Here is a 17,074-nt window from a genome sequence, read left to right as displayed (position 1 = left end):
GCCTGTCTACTTAATGCGCCCTCCCCAAAAACCGCAACACACCTGCGCTGCCCTAATAAATGAGCGCACACCTGAGTCACTGCGTTAGATAAAGCGCTTTAGACACATATAAAAAATGGGTGACGCGCATAAAATGATGTTAAATACAAATATTGATATGATCGACGTTTATTTGTTTACCGCAAAAGCTGGTTGCATGAATGTGTGTTAATCTGAACGCAAATGGCACACTTGCTGCACTCTCTACCCCTCAATGTGATGAGCTTAGAAGCGAAGGCGCAATTTCAGCAACGAGCAGCAAAAGTGCTGCGTTGCCGTGTTGCCGCCGCGTTCGTTATGTGGTTTATTAATAATTCATTAGGCGCTGATGTGAAGCCTTCAAAATCACCGATGCAAGCGACGATGTCAATGTCGGCGGGTCGATGCTTGGGTATACATATGCATACTTATATATATGAAAAGGGCAGATATAGACATAAAATGTGTGTTAAAAAGCGACGCCAATATATATGCACTATTTTATTGCTGTTGTTGTTGTATTTGGATTCATGTGCTGATGTGGCAAGCAAATGAACCACAGTTACAAGGGGCGTACAACAAGCTTTCGACTTGGTCAAGGGATCATACGATGGATGGAGTGATGCACAGCTGACGAGTGTAGACTGCCAGGCACACATATATGTACACTAACGAGTATATATATTTGTGAATGTGCGTATGTATAACCCATCATATAAGCTCATGCCTGTGTTTGTGCGCATATAAATGAGTTGCCAGCAGCGTGTGTGGATTTATAGCAACTCATTTTGAATCATGACGCGTGGAAGATATGTGCAGCACTGCCTCACCTCTCATCTCTCACCCCCTCACATGTCTGCTCCACTCTGAAGTCGGCGCTGTAAGTGCACCGCTTGGCTGTCGGTGTACCTATATATGCAGATTTCATGTGAATATGTATGTGTGTTGGATGATGAAATTTTTTATTGCTGGCAAAAATGTATGGCTTTCTTTGGCATCATGCACTCTGCTCGTCACTCTCGCCACCAACCCTTGTGCCCCCCTTTACAATTTGAGCATAAATTTATTTGTGTTATATTCTGGCCGAAGCGGCGTGTTTGGGTTGATTTGATTTAAGCAAGTGGAAAATTGAATTTGAAAATTAGGTTACAGCACAATTTACGCACAGCGCAGGGAGCGAGAGGGAGTGTGAGTAAGCGTGCGAATGTGGCTATTGTGGCGATATGAAGTGCTAGGTCAAGTGAGTGTGTTTTGGATGCATTAGGAATGAGTGTGTGCGTGAAGTTGAGTGAGCACAACAACACACTTCATAAGCAACGATTTGCATTAGTATTAGTTTGATGAATATGTGTGTGTGTGTGATTGAGTGGCAGCTGTGTGGTTGTTATGAAGCCATTTTCATATGTATAAGCCAATGTGTGAGCGTAAATTATTGTTTTATTTGTTTTGATAATGAGCTGGCTAATTAAAATATGCCAAACTAAAATATAAACAAATTAAAGTAGAAAATAATTAAAGTAATAATATAATAATAATAAAAACTTGCTGCTTCTGCTTCCAGGGCCACCCGGGCGCACATGGCGGTAATGGACAAAAAGGCGAGCCCGGCCAACCAGGTGTACCAGGCATGGCGGGAGCACCCGGTGCCCCCGGTCTGAAGGGAGATCGCGGTCTACCCGGTGAATTGGGTCCCATCGGACCACCCGGTCCACCTGGTGAAGTTATTTATGCAGACAATTCATTGAACGGCACATCGAGCAGCAGCGCGGCGGGCGGACAATGTCAATGTCCCGCGGGTCCACCCGGACCGCCGGGTACACGCGGTCCGCAAGGCTATGAAGGGCCACCCGGTTTGAACGGCGAGCCTGGTCCAGCTGGGTCGAACGGTTTGACCGGCCTGCCTGGCTCCAAAGGTGAGAAGGGCGAAAAAGGTGTGCGCGGACTGAGCGGCCCGAAAGGCGATCGCGGTCCCGAAGGACCGCCAGGGCAGGCCTTTTTCGCTGGCGGTTACGAAGGCATGGCTATGAATGGCACCAAGGGTGAGAAGGGAGAGAAGGGTATGCGCGGACGACGCGGCAAACCGGGCCAAGCTGGACCGATCGGACCGCCGGGCAAACCTGGTCCAATGGGCGATATTGGACATTCGGTGAGTTGAATTGAAGTATTGTTTTGAATTTAAATTTTTATTATTTCTTGAAGAGTGGTTGCGAATAAGACGTGTTTTGAGTGAGCTAAAAGCGTTTAGATTAAAGTAGGTGAGCTATCCGCTACTTAGTTGCTTTAGCTACTCTATAAACCACATCAATAAACTCAAATACGAGCCAAAAGCAAACCCAAACACAAAAATGTGCCCCTGTAGCACGTGCTACATTTGCATTCAAACAACCAATAGGGTGCATAATATTACTTCGTATTTCATATTTAACTAAAGTGCTTTGAATATTCGCGTATTTTTGCTTTGCACACGCTCAAAGTAGTGCACGGCGTGTTCTCAGCTTCGTTGCCACATTAAAGGCAAGCAAGCACGGAGCGGATGCCAAAACAATTGCAGCCACACTTTCATTCGCCGAAGCACTTTCAAGCGATTTGGTGGCACCATTATACACTGCTCCATTTCGCAATTTCTTTTGCAGCTGCTGCATTTATTTCGCTTTAAATTTTGGATTTCCTTTTTTGTGGCTCAATTTCGTTTTGACCTTAAGCTGCGCATATTTTGCACGAACTTTGCCACTGTAAAGCTGAAAACGTTTGTGCTGCTTTTGAGAGCTTTTGCAACTTTGTTTGAAGTTGTTTTTTTTCTGGCATTTGCATTTATTTGAGTTGGAAATAGAACATTTTGCGGCAATTTGTATCGGAACTTGTAAACGGTTTATACACTTTGTTGACACGTTTGAATTGTTGGAGTAGAATTTGGTGAAGGAAAATTGGTTTTAAGGACTCAGTGGAATTCGTATTAATAATATTTGATTTCATGTTTAATTAATTTGAAGCTCATTGTAGTAAAATACTTTAACTGAATTTGAGTAATTTTTTTGTTTTCAGGGTCGACCTGGATTACCCGGTCCCAAAGGAGATTCAGGTACCAAAGGACAGAAAGGCGAAAATGGCGGACGAGAGGGAGTAAGTTTACTGAGTTACTAAGCATACAAAGAAGAAGTTTCTCACCTATCAGTGCTTGATCCATCTATTTTATAGTTAAAGTAGAAATCTTCATGAAAATTTGTGTTCATTGCATTCAAAAAAGTTAATAAAAACTTAATTCTTACCTACAATAATATTTTTTAAACACACGAAGTAGCAACAAAATCACTATATTCCAAGCCAATGCAATCATCAACTACTTTGTGACTTAATTTATGCAATTAGGGTTAGCACTTAGTGCGGCAAAGTATGCTTGAAATAAAAAAAAAAACCAAAGAAAATCCTCACCAACCATTTTTGTGCGCGAAACTTTAGCCGTAAACAAAATTTTGCAATATAAACAAAGAAGAGAAAGCTACAAAGCTTCAAAATTGCTGCAGAGCCAACAAGCGAAAGCCAACAACCACACAGCCGCAAGCAACAAAACGATAGCGAGCGAGGGAAACAAACTTAATAAATGATTTTAGCGCTAATGTTGACCCCAATGAATGCAGCCAAACGCATTTCACTTACATACTTACAGTGCATTCCTAAAATACCACGGATATCAGTACGCCCCACATTAAGCAAGCCGGCGAGCCCACGAGTCGATGGGTGCATATTTTAGCGGCAAGTCAAATGTTGCTGGCGACGGTAGTGCTTCGGTGCAAGGGCTTTGATGACATTAGCACGTGTCTCCAAGCATCGCAGGTTCGCTTCCCACGTTCGAGCTATTGAAGGCACGAAAGTAGCGAAGACCAATAGTATACTAATGAATCTGTGATGACAAAATCTGGCCCATTTCTATAATTTACAGTTAGCATAACACGAGTTAATTTCAACGCTAAAACAGGGGTGTCGCTACAAAGCTCGACGACGATGAAGAATTCATTGACCGACAAAAGCGTTGAGCGGCACTTAAGCGCAAATAAAAACAAAAATTTTGGCTCTCGTGAATAAAATTCTCACAAAGCCATTAATATAAAATTTATATAATAAAACAAAGCTGGCAGACAGACAAAATTAGGTGAAGAGGTATTATTATTTCTATAGAAGTACTTTGGTGTGATGAAAATTAGTTGAAGGGGTTGAGTTGGGTAGCTGGGGTATTAAATATTCATATTTATTAGTTCAGAGTTCACTTTTGTTGCTTTGTCATTATAACGGTTCTGAAAATAGTATTCTTCATATACAAATCAATCATATACAAAATTGATCCCTGATAAGGTTAGGTTAGGTTTCGGGGCTGTTCCTCACGCTAAAGTTTACGACGGATCTCACCAAGAACTCCTAGTTATGGATTATACGTCCCTCAAGGATCGACGATGCTCTTTGAGCCTATCGCAAATTTCTTAAGGCGGCTTATATCTATTTCAGATAATTCGCTGTGTTCGGAAGGCGTGTCTATCGAGATCTTTCAGCCTCAGTCTGGCGAAAGCAAGACCATGAAGATGCTCCTTGGTTGAGGTCTGGGAGTATCCAGAAGGATCTCTTAGCTGGACAAGTACTAGCATATCGAAATCCAAAGACGAGATTGGGATTCCATACATCCATAATATACTCAATAAACCTAAAACTAATAACAACAACAATTATCGAATACAATTATTATACATGAATACCGTTAAAAATTAACCGGCGCAGTCGAGGACCAACTTCATCTAAACATTTTAGAGCCCCAAATGAAGAGGCGATTTCGGACGCAACATGCAACGCAGACAAATTCGGCAGTACCACTATTCCAGCACTCACAGCCACTCCAAGCCTTCTCGCCACTTTTAACTCGCCGAAAGTCTGTGCGCTTGGCGCTTTTAACTATACCGTCCCATTTCCAGCTACATACAGCATATAGTTTGGCTGGCGACTGCAGCGAGCGGCAAGCAAGCAATTGCATAATATTAATTAGAGCAACTGAAGTAGTTTTCCACTTTTGTCACTCAACCCTTCTGCGCGACCAAAGCACGCCGGCACCACCTTTCGCGTGTTACCACTTGCCGTGTGCCAAATGCAAAGTTCTCTATCCTCGCATACTCGTTCCCTACAGTGTGCTTGCAAGGCGTTGTGCTGCTTTGTGTCACTTTGGTGCATTTAAATATCTGAGTCAGCGACAAAATTGCTTCATCGCGCGCTTTTGTTCGGCAGCGCCAAGACCAAACGAACACACGGCAGCCATAAAGGGTGAGGGGGGGGCAATGTTGTAATAAACTTGTTGTCATGTGTTTGCTGTTGTTGCATTTGCTTTAACATAAAGTCAAGCGTCGTGCCGAAGCAATGGAAATGCAATTTTATGTATTAAACGATTCAACTCTTTTTAAGAACACCTCCCCTCCTCTCTTTATCATCTACCCTTCTAGTGTGCTACAGACTGCCACTTTTGATGTTCCAGCTATTTTGACTGCTTTCGCTGCTGTTTTACTTTTGTTTTTGTTGTTGCTTTTGTTCTTCCTCTTGCCGTTTCTCTTGTTCTCCTTGTTGTAGTCGCCTTTTGTTGATCTGCACAAAATGGTGCATTTTAGAGATAGAGCATAGCATTCGCCTAGGTATTCCAACTTTCAGCTTAGTTACTTTTGTCTTATGTGTATTTAACAGCAGGTTGCTAAGTTTATTATTCATCAACTTAATGTTTGTATAAACTTGATTTAAGTGCTGGAAAGCAGGTCAGCAACTAAACTAAATGGCATGCTGCTGTAATTGCATGTCAATATGTATGAGAGAGTGTCCGCGCACGTGCATACTTGTCAATAAGTAACTTTCTATATTCTGCTTAAAAGCGGTATTCATCAGAGACTTGTCTTGCTTGGCGAACCACTTTTATTTTCAGTGCCTGGTTTACACTCACTCGTTGGCAGCATGCATATGGCTGCGTAGCTCGTTAGATTATAGCGCTACTTAACTGTAAGAGCTTATTAAAGTTTAAGTTCGAGATGGGTTAGATAATATTTCAGCAATTTCATTATTATTTTGTTTAAGCCATCACATCAGCATAAAAATCAATTTAAGTATCCTTATATGCATTAGGTCATTAAGTGATATTAGATGTTTTCTCAGGTTGCGGTAGAAAATGTTTTTTCCCAAAAACTCGACGCTTGCTTAAGTCGACGAACCTAACATACAAGCTTCAAACGGTTTCTCATGAATTTGTTTTAAAGAGCCCTAAAAACTTAGTAATGCTCGATCCGTCTCTTAGAGACAGAAAATACACAATTGACCCTCTGCTACTGCTATCTATTTCCGTGTTAACTAATTTCAGAGCTGATGTGTAGAGAGAAGGATGGAGATCGGATGTTGTGTTTGTTGTTTTAGAGATTATCTAAGCCCTAATTAAAGCGAAAAGCGCTAGTTTAGTTGTCACCGAGTTCATCTAAAGGGTGACTCATTACATTAAGGTCATGTTTCAGTATGTCGAGTCTAGTCTGGATGAATGGGAGTTTGATATGAGATGAGATGCATTCGAGCATAGAATGAGAAAGATCCATAAATGTCGAAAATAGTTGAACATCTGGAGGTCTTCCTCTTCCTCGGCATTCACGAGCAGGTACTGCATCGAACACTTTCAGAGCTGGAGCACCCTCGTCCATTCGAACAACATGACCTAGCCAGCGTAGGTGACCTATAAATCGTACAGCTCATCGTTCGCCGTTGCCAATGTTCTGAGGACTATAAATCTTGCGCAAAATTTTCCTCTCGAAAACTCCAACGTCCACACTTCTACACCATAAAATAGGACGGAAATGAAGAGGGACTTGTTGAGTTTGGGTTTTGTCCGTTGAGAGAGGACTTTACTTTTCTATTGGCTACTCAGTCCATGGTGGCACCCGTAGATTCTGCGTTGGATTTCAAGGCTCACATTATGATTGGTGTTGATGCTGGTGCCTAGGTATACAAGTTTTATTATTGATATCTTGATATTATTGATATACGAAATGTAAAACATGATGATCTTAAAAAGAAACTCCAAATTATAAATTAAAAAATCGCAATTTGTAAAATTTGTCATTGAAGATCTGGTGTTATATAAAGGATTAAGTCTGTGGTAGTTAGTGATTTTAGACTTAAACAGATCCAACGTTGGAACTGAAAGGCCTTAAATCATGCAATGGCACAGGCTCTCATTCAAGTGAAAGAACACTTTTCCCTTTATCAACAACAATTTTCTTATTGACTTGATGCAATTAAGCAATATACTAACAAAAATATATATCTTTTTACCATTTCGAAAGATTTAAATTCATTACCTTTGCTTTGCACCAAAATCTACTTCAATTTCTTCCCACCAACTGCGACGAAAGCACTTTTACCAACACATAAAACTTTTTAATAGCTTTAAGTGCAAATATATATTTTATTATCAACACTATACTTCCTGTGTCTGTGTTGATTTTTATAGAGATTCATATACATGCCTTTAATGCAATAAACAAATAATAAATTTGGCAAAAGTAATGTGCGAAAATATTTGAGCAGCAAAAATTGCATTTAAAACTTGATAAATCTACCAAATAACTATTTGCAAACACAAAAATGGAAGCCATAAATGTAAAGAGTATAAATAAAGAAAACAAAAACAACAATTAAATAATATTAGTTTAACTTACTTGGCCATTTATATCAATTTATACAACACTTAGTTGGCGAAATACAACATTACTTAGCCAAAGCAATGTAATGAGTGTGAGTGTACAGTTATTTGTGTGTGTGTGTTTGTATGTAAATGCAACTACACATAAATTGTTAATATTTATTTGTGTAAACACAGCGAACACTGCACAACGCGCAAATGCACTTAAATCAAACTAAAATTTCCCTGCAGGCCGCAAATGCCCACAAGCCAAAGGACGAGCCGAGCCACGAGTATATGCATTTATGGCCCATGGACGCACTTAATAACCCAACACGAAGTAAAAAAATACAAAACAAAAAAACAACAAAATAACAAAAACAAAAAACAAAACACAAATGCCGAGCACAATTGCAATACTCAGACAATAACAAGAACAAAAATGCAACAAAAATAACAATAAACTGTAGCTTGCGTGGCATCGCGTTACAGCCGAGCAATCGGCCAGCCGGCGTTCCAACAGTAAAAAGCACAACTTCATCAAAGCATAATAACCGCAACGAATCGCTTGGCAATTCACAGGCAATTCGCAGCAAACTTTCAAATTACTCAACAGCGACAGCACACTTTGTAGTAAGCGGCGAGCAGCAAGTGAGGCGGGTGATCAAGGGTGAACTGCAGCGCCGCCCAACTATTTAGTTGTTGTCGCTCTCATGCTATTGTTCGGCTATTTGCTTAATATTGCCGCTGTTGCGCTCACACAAATTGCAACAATGTGCGCAGGATGTGTGTTGTCAGTGAGAGATGCGAATGCGAATGATGATGGAATTCTTGGTGATAATAGCCAATGTTGTACACGTCCAGCTTGGCAGCGCAGACTGCGGCGAGACACTTTAGGCCACACACTAGTGCCGCACTAACTTGGCCCATTATTATTGTCAATTAGTTTGTAACAAACAATGTACATTTTATGGGCGCATGGCTTTGAGTCCAAACAGAATGGTATGTGTGTCTATGTGTGACTATGTATGCCTGTGTGTAGGGCTCCACGCAGATGTTGCTCACTTAAAAGCTTATGCGGCAGCTTTTGCCTATATAAGCCTGACTACGCTTATAACTGAACGGCAGCCAGCTCTACGGATGTTGTATACTAGTATGTGTATATAGGCGAAAGCAACAACCAAAACAATGTAGCAATAAACCTAGTGCAAACGACAGCAACATTGCGTCACTTCATAAAATAATCTTCATAAAAGTGCCGTTATTCTGTACAGCCACACATACATACAATTATATATATATAAGTTGGCTGTTGGTAGCCCTGCCGCTATGCTTAAAGGAAAACTCACACACACATACTCATATACAGCTGTACGTCTAGACAAACGTATTTAGTTGATATTAGAGACAAAAGTAGACTCACTGAATTCAGTTGAGACTCAATTTATGTGGCATAAAACTTGACATTATACTCGTGCCTGCAACTAAGTATACGCAATTTATTGCTTAATATGCACAATTAGTGTATAAAAAGTACATAAAAATAGCTGAAATTCAACAGCAAAGCAATAATAAATCTTAATAATATAGTTAACTACTATATATTTTTGTTATAAACAACTCTAAAGTCTACTATTGTTCAAATATTATTTACATTTTTCTCTTCTCCACGCAGCCCAAAGGCGATAAGGGTGATCGCGGTCAGGATGGACGTGATGGCCTGCCAGGACCACCTGGCTTGCCAGCAGCCGCCGGCGAGGGTGTACAATATATACCGATGCCTGGTCCGCCCGGACCACCAGGCGCACCGGGACAACCCGGCATGCCCGGTTTAACGATAACCGGACCGAAAGGTGAGCCCGGCATGGATTCGCGCAGTTTCTACGGTGATGCGTCTTACTATGGACGACCGGGTATGTTATGATTTTTCGCGTTTTACTCCTTGATTTCAATTTGATTTAGTTTAGTAATATTTTAAAGAAATTATTTGTGGTTTTAAATATAAAATTTATATAATATAAATTTGAAGTAAAAGTACTAAACCAGTAATCTAAGTAAAATCCATTGTATATATGCTTTAATAATATATATAAATATTTTTGGGCTAGGTTTATTTTTAATTAATTAAAATTTTTTGTGTATACTGCGTTAAATCCAATGCCATTCAATTTGTTGTCTTTTATTGTACCTAACCATGTATATACTTAACAACTTACTTCTACCTTTAATCCCAAAACCTTTGTGAAATTGAATGCCTTTTGCAAATATATAACGCTTGGCATAACGAAAAACCGCAACGCCTTATAGCGAGTGGACGCTCCTCTCTCGATGAAATCAAAGCTTTGCGTGAACTACAAGACTTGAGAGATCGTCCAGACAGCACATCTGGTAATTTATTGTGTTTTTTGTAAGAAATTCACTAAAGAAGCGCACCTTTTTGTATAGTTTTTTCTAGCTATTCATTTTCCACTATTTTTGTGTAAATTTTTAGTTAAAAGTAAAATGTTTAAAATGTAATTTTTTTTTATTTATTAAAATTTTTATGAAATAATAAATATTACACGTAATATTAAAATACATTTTATTATAAAAAAAAAATAAATATATAGCAAATAGCAAGACACCAAATATAAATAAGTACAATATAATGACAAATATCGTAGTATGCGTCGTATGAGTAACTTTTCACACAGGACAGTACTGTTCAGCGTTCAATTTTCACAAGAATGAATTTTTTAAAGGGTTAGGGGTAGTCAGTGGCACGAAAAAATTATACTTTTCAGTAATTTTTTGCTATTAAATCAAATTATTTTAGAAAAGTAATAACATGGCATTATTACACACTGTCTTTGCTTGAAGTCACGAAACTTTGAAAAAAAATTATAATTTCGAAAGTAAAGCTGTTTGTGTTGTCCAAGTTCCAAAAAAAGGTTTTTGCTGTGTCAATTATAAGTCCTTGGAGATTCATCTAAAATCAATCGGATAAGAAAAATTAGTTTTATCGATAGAAAATCCTGGGCCTGTTAGAAGCTTTTAACAAAATGGAGGGCTCAGAATTTTTTTTGGATTCTCGGGAAAAAATCTAACTGTTGATTTTAGTTTAAAAAAATCTAAATTTTTGGAAAACAAAAAAGCTTCAAGCCGTTTTCGAGTTACAGTTGTCACCAGTTCAAAAAAAGAGTTTAGAGAAAAACGCATTTAAAGTTTCACACTAAGCTTTTTGGAGTGCCCGAGCGCTCTTTGTTATATGTCGAATAATTCGAAAAGTAAATATCAGATCAACTTCAAATTTTCAGAGAATGTTTTTTTTTTTTTTGAAAATCCTGACTACCCCTAACCCCTTAATGATCTTTAAATAAAATGTATATAATAATCAAATAATTAGTTCTAATTTTGAATAACTGTATTCAAGAAATGTATATATCAAAGAAATTTAAGCATTAAAGTTCGAAAGCACTTAGTGTTGAACCTATTTTGAAACGTGCCCCATCCTCTTGAAATTATTCTTTCTAAATTTTTGGAATATCAAAAATTTGCTGAATTAATTTTTTTTTTTTTTTTTAATAAAAATAAATTTTTCGACCGAAATCGCTTTTTTCCACTCCATTTATTCGGAGTATTTTGTCACAATAATAAATAACCAAATTACATACACATATTTAAAATTCAATTCAATTTGCCATCTATACATCACCCTGTTGATATATTATACATGTATATTAAGTAGAAACAGCTAATTATAATTACAACAATAAATATGCATATCATAAAATTTAATTCGCACGTTCAACGATTACGTGCAATTTAATTTATAACTCATTTAAATAATTTCTTTTTATGTAAGAATTACACATGTATACTGCGCATCACCAGTATAGACCACCCCCCTCCCCCAAGTATGCTTGGTTGATACCAAATATTTTCCATAGTATTTGGGTTAGAGCTACAAATTTTTTTTCTAGAAAAGGACACAATACGATTCATAATAAAATTTTAATGAATTAAAAACCAAAACAGTACAAAAATTTGCAAACGAAAATTGCGTCATCGGGATAGCGCCCCCTACGCTAACTTAATTTTTTCCACTTATTTCATATGAAAAGTCAAGCTTAACATTTTTCATTTATAACTATCCTGAAACTATCCTGATGACGCGCAGTGTATATATTTAAGTGTACAATGAATATTTAATTATATATATGTGAGACGGATTTATAGTAATTCAATATCTTGATCGTTATAAACATTAAAGAAGAATTTAAATTTATTTTCTTAAAAGAAGAGAGTATCCATACAAAAACAACAGATGAAAGCTCTGAAATATATTTGAAAAATACTACCGAACTTTCAACAGATAACTTTCATTCCAATTTAATTCATTATTCATTGCCTACTTATAGGCGATTGGAAACTAAGAGATCATCCGTTTATCAAGAGTCCATGAATGTACAAACATTTGTTTCTTAACTGACTTCTTCGATTCAACGATTTATTTTGCAATAATATTAGCCAAATCAGAGCTATAAATTAATCGATACATATTTGGTTATCGATCAGTTAATTTGCACATATATGTATTTATTTTTCATTAACATTTTTCTTTAATACCATGCGGTTCATAATCAATTCAGCTCTCAAAAGTATGCAACACTATCCAGTTTAAATATATACTTTTGAGTAGCCACAAAAAAACATGTCGCGCACAAAAGTATACAAGATATGCCACAGCATTTAATTAAATACTCCAACCTATATTGTGGTACGCATAAATTCCATTAACGTTTTAAAATAGCGCATTGTATTTAAAAGATTACGATACACACATACAATATTTCAATAAAGTGCCGTGGTATTATGCCTGCTCGACTCGAATATTTAATTGTAGACACTATTAAAATTGTATTCGTTTGCACAAAACACAATTGAACTCTACGAAACACATTTAATTCAATTATTGCATATTAAAACAATCACCGAAATTTGCATGAAAGCCATTGTATGCAAGCGGAAATAATGTATGCAGCATTGTTGTTGTATAAATATAAATATAAATACATTTGCATAAGCAATACTACGCTGAATATGTGAAAAATATGCATATACAACAACAACAATAAATATGCAATTGTTAAGTGAAAAACTCCCAACAATTATTTGTGCATTGAACTCTTTAATGCTATTGTCAATGCGAGTATCGCGACACAAATTTCAAGAGAATATGCTTGCATTCACCAAACGCACAACCACAAACAGCAAGTTGAAGCGTAAAGCAAAAAGCGGAAGAAAAATGTTTATAGGAAACGGAAAAAAAAATATTTTCCTCTATATTTTTTCCCTCCAACATTCGCAAGGAAATGCACAAAGTTTATTGATGATTGTTCGCTTTGATTAAATTCTGCTTTTCTTATTGCCCCCGCCAACAACATTAGCAACATCATTATCAGCATCATCAACAACAATAACAGTAATATTATTGTGGTTGTTGCAACGTCATCAGCATTGTACGCACGCAGTCATCGTGAAGTCATTACATTAATGAGTAAATTACATTTGCCGCATTCGCTTTCGCAGCGGAACTTCTTCGCTGGCGGTGGCTTGTGGCGCTCAGTTTTACCGCACCCGCAATCACACTGCACCCTGCCATCTGCCGCAGTTTTATGTCTCCTTTCTCGCTTGTTTTCTTCCGCATTTTGTACTTTTTTCGCTCGCTTTTTGCTTAAAATATTAATATTATTGTTGTTGCACATCCGCGACGCTGCACGCTTACAATCACCACAATAACAACAACTGCGATCAGCAGCAGACTGTTAAATAACTGTTGGTTTATACTTTTGCTCTGCTCTGCTTCGTTTGAAATCAAAGTTATGCATAGATAAAAGTGGGAAGAGGGTTTTGAATAACAAAAATTATACAACTCAGAAAATGACAATAATTTTGTTAAGACAATAAAGTAAATAGAATGGAAGAAAAAGTGAAAAGTATGCTTGCAGTATTATATAAAATATGAATATATATTTGTATAGTGATATATACAAAGATATTTGTTAAGTGAGTTTCAAAGACTAAAAGCAAGGCTATTTAAATATTTTTTTTAATATATGCAATCATATATTTCATTTAAACAATTCAGCGTATCGAGTATATATATTTAAACAGTATTGTGTGAAATTTTTATTTAAAAATTCCGAAAGCTCAGCCGTTGGCTCCCCATCTCCCATGACATGTCCAAAAAAAAAAAGCTCTTGCGGTGGACAACATAAACCCTGCTTGGTTCATCCAAAAACAATAAACCAAAAATATTTCGATAGTATAACGATAAATCTAGTTAATGAACGAAGGAAAAGAGAAAATATTGAAATATGAATTTTGACAAAATTTTAACCAAAAAACTCACTTTTTTGGTCAAATTTACGACATATATTGGCTCGAAAAAATAGTTATAATAATAATAAAAAAATCCGTCGTTCATTAATTAGATAAGTTATTCCTAAGATGTGTGTAAAATGTGAACAAAATTGCTTCATAATTTTTTGAGATATCGTGTCCACCGACTTGAAAAATTGAGTTTTGAGATAAATGCGTTTAAAGTTGTACATTCGACCAAGTCGAACGTAACCAAAGTGATACTCGGGTTGATTTGATATTTTTGATCAATATTTTAAACATATTGCACTATATAATAAGACAATAATTTTTTTTTTTAATTTTTGAAATTTTGAAACTCACCTATCCCCTTAAGTATAAAATATTTATATGATTTCTGACCAAAAATTAAAAAAATTTCACGTATATATCTAGTTCATACACTTAGTAGAGTTGTTGTTTTTATTGTATAACATTTGTTATAAATAGCTAAATTTGGAATTTTAATTTTATTTGTAGTAATCGTTACTATACTTTTAATTTAGCTGCTTAAGTTTACTCTCACTCATATATGTTACTCTTTATATTTTATGGTGTTGCCACATTATTTATTATTATATAAACGTTTTATCTCACTTCACTAATTTTATTTTCATTAAATCGCAAATTTTCTGCATTATCTAAATTTATTTGTAATTCTTTTATATTTTTCAATAACAGGCCCGCCAGGTCCTCCTGGTCCACCAGGCCCACCCAGCCATTCGCGTCATGACGATGAAGAGACACCATATTTCTCAGCTTCTTCCTGGAATATGCGCATCGTACCCGGTGCGGTGACGTTCCCAAATATCGATGAAATGACAAAGGTGAGTATTTGGTCTTTAACAAAACAAAAAATAGAGACAGGCTTAAGGTTAAATTAAAGCTTTCTCAGATGTATATCTATCTGATTTTTGCCCCATTAAATGTCTATCCCTGAGGATTCTGCTTCTAACATAACTAAGGTTAAAGAGTTCGAGATACTCTGAATTCCTGCGCTCGACTAATCTTATGCAATTATTCATTGATTAGATAGCAATGATATTGTTGATATAAATCTTTGACCAAAACAAAAAAAACTTTGAGAAACCATTTTGATTTGATTTTACTATATACTAAGTAGATCTGTAAGTATTCAAAAGTAATATAATTTGATATGGAAATGTATTGTCTTATTGAGTTGACATTCTCAAATGCTAAACGGCATTTTGAGAATTTGAAGCTTTGAAAATACCTAAGACAGAGTTGTGGTATATCTTATCTCGATTTCAGTTGTGATCTCTCATATATTCGTAGATATATTTTCGTCGTTTTTAGCATTTAAATCCGCTAAGAAATTTTTATAGCAACATGTTGTTGTTATAGCGAATTTTTCCTACCAGTCCTTGACCAGTTAAAAATCTGAATCTGTTCCGGTTACATAGTCCTGATTTTCATAGAAACTTGTTGCTATTACATCGTAGATGTATTCCTCTTATTATCTATTTTCATTTCTTAACATTGATAGAACCTTAACTAGATAGTCTTATGTAACCCGAGTATCCAGAAAACCCCATTTTGAAAATATAGTTCTTAAAGAGATTTCTTTCTTTCATAAGTTTTGCTATAGTTAAGCCAACTAATTTGACTGTTATGTGTAACCTAAGCATACATTTCCAATTACTCATTAAGGAACATACATACATCCCAATACCCCTAAGTAATCATCGCAGGCACAATGAGTTGTCATTCGAAAAGCGAAATAGTACTCAGTGAAAGCCCAAAGAACCCGTCGGTTTCACTTTCTGATTACGAAAAATCCAAAAGCGTGCCGCATACTCATAATAAAAACTTTATTAGTTCGTAAAAAAAGCGGTTCATTAGCGCTGAGTAATTTTTACTTTTGTTTTTTTTCAACAATTTACGTTAATTTTTCGTGCGCCGAGAGTGTGTAATTAAAATGTGCCTATGATTACAATTTATTTGCAAGCCTATTTGCGTGTTCATCATTTTGTCTGTGTGCAGCGACAGATGTGCTTTCCCATGCTGCAAATGTGAAAAAAATCACCGCACACAATCATAAATACATATATGCCAAATGGCGCTTTGTTTGCAAAAGAATAAAATATTTTCTGTGTTTTTTCGCTTTAGAAATCAGCAATGAATCCGCCAGGCACATTGGCCTACATCACGGAGGAGGAAGCGCTGCTGGTGCGCGTCAACAAGGGCTGGCAATATATTGCGGTAAGTGTGCGTGTCGGCATGACATTGTTGCATTTCATATTTTACCAATTTTTGGGGCTCTTTTTTCCGTTTTACCGCACAAATGACGGTGGTGCTGTGAAAAGTTGTCTGCGAAAAAAAAAACAAAAAAGAAAATAAAATGTTGTACCAGAAATGTTGTAGACAAAAACGCTAACGGTAACGTGAAAATTTGTGCAAGTGTGTCAGCAAAGTAATGTGTGGCACAATTATACATTTATGCCACATCGGCGCCTATGATATGCAGATTTTTATTTTTTTTTTTTGGTTCGTGAGTTGTGAAGAGAGTTTTTTGAATCATGATTTGTGTGACACGGTTTTTTGCTAATATATAATATATATGAATGCTTTTTGCTCTATAAACAGTTATGAAGGAAACAGCTGCTTCGATTATTATTATTTTATTTCATTTTATTTTTTTGCGCTGTCACTCATTAATGAAGTGGTGCATGCAAATGCAAATTAAAACTACTCAAATATTGTGTGAAAAGCTAATTGTATTTAATTTCTTTTGATTTTTTTGTTGAGAGTTGAGAGCATTTATTGAAAAAAGTTTGACAACTATACACTCAGAAAAATATTATATCTCTCCCGAGCCTCCTTCCTCTTCGAAAATATGACTAATACGGAAAGCTATGGTGTATCATCAGTTGGTTAGAAAATTGAGCGTTTCTTCCAACAAAAGCCTTAAACTCGTGTTTAAAGATTCGTGTTTAACGATTTAAGAACCATTGA

General features: G+C 36.5%; 1 protein-coding gene across 14 annotated transcripts in view; it reads left to right on the top strand.

Moving 5' to 3' along the window:
• Positions 1-17,074, top strand: part of LOC105214797 (collagen alpha-2(IX) chain) — a 409,572-nt gene that overhangs the window by 333,252 nt on the left and 59,246 nt on the right. For 12 of the 14 annotated variants that reach the window (XM_054230416.1, XM_054230413.1, XM_054230415.1 and 9 more), the window contains 6 exons: positions 1,580-2,164; positions 3,061-3,138; positions 9,372-9,609; positions 10,004-10,084; positions 14,780-14,925; positions 16,229-16,321. In XM_054230416.1, coding sequence (XP_054086391.1) covers positions 1,580-2,164; positions 3,061-3,138; positions 9,372-9,609; positions 10,004-10,084; positions 14,780-14,925; positions 16,229-16,321 — 1,221 coding nt within the window. The remainder of the gene's footprint in view (positions 1-1,579; positions 2,165-3,060; positions 3,139-9,371; positions 9,610-10,003; positions 10,085-14,779; positions 14,926-16,228; positions 16,322-17,074) is intronic. The other 2 variants (XM_054230419.1, XM_054230420.1) reach the window with 2 other exon arrangements.

The sequence above is a fragment of the Zeugodacus cucurbitae genome, chromosome 4 (genome assembly GCF_028554725.1).
Source record: "Zeugodacus cucurbitae isolate PBARC_wt_2022May chromosome 4, idZeuCucr1.2, whole genome shotgun sequence".
Lineage (NCBI taxonomy): Eukaryota > Metazoa > Arthropoda > Insecta > Diptera > Tephritidae > Zeugodacus > Zeugodacus cucurbitae.
The sequence above is the reverse complement of the archived record's forward strand: the minus strand, read 5'-3'. Positions and strand labels throughout refer to the sequence as shown.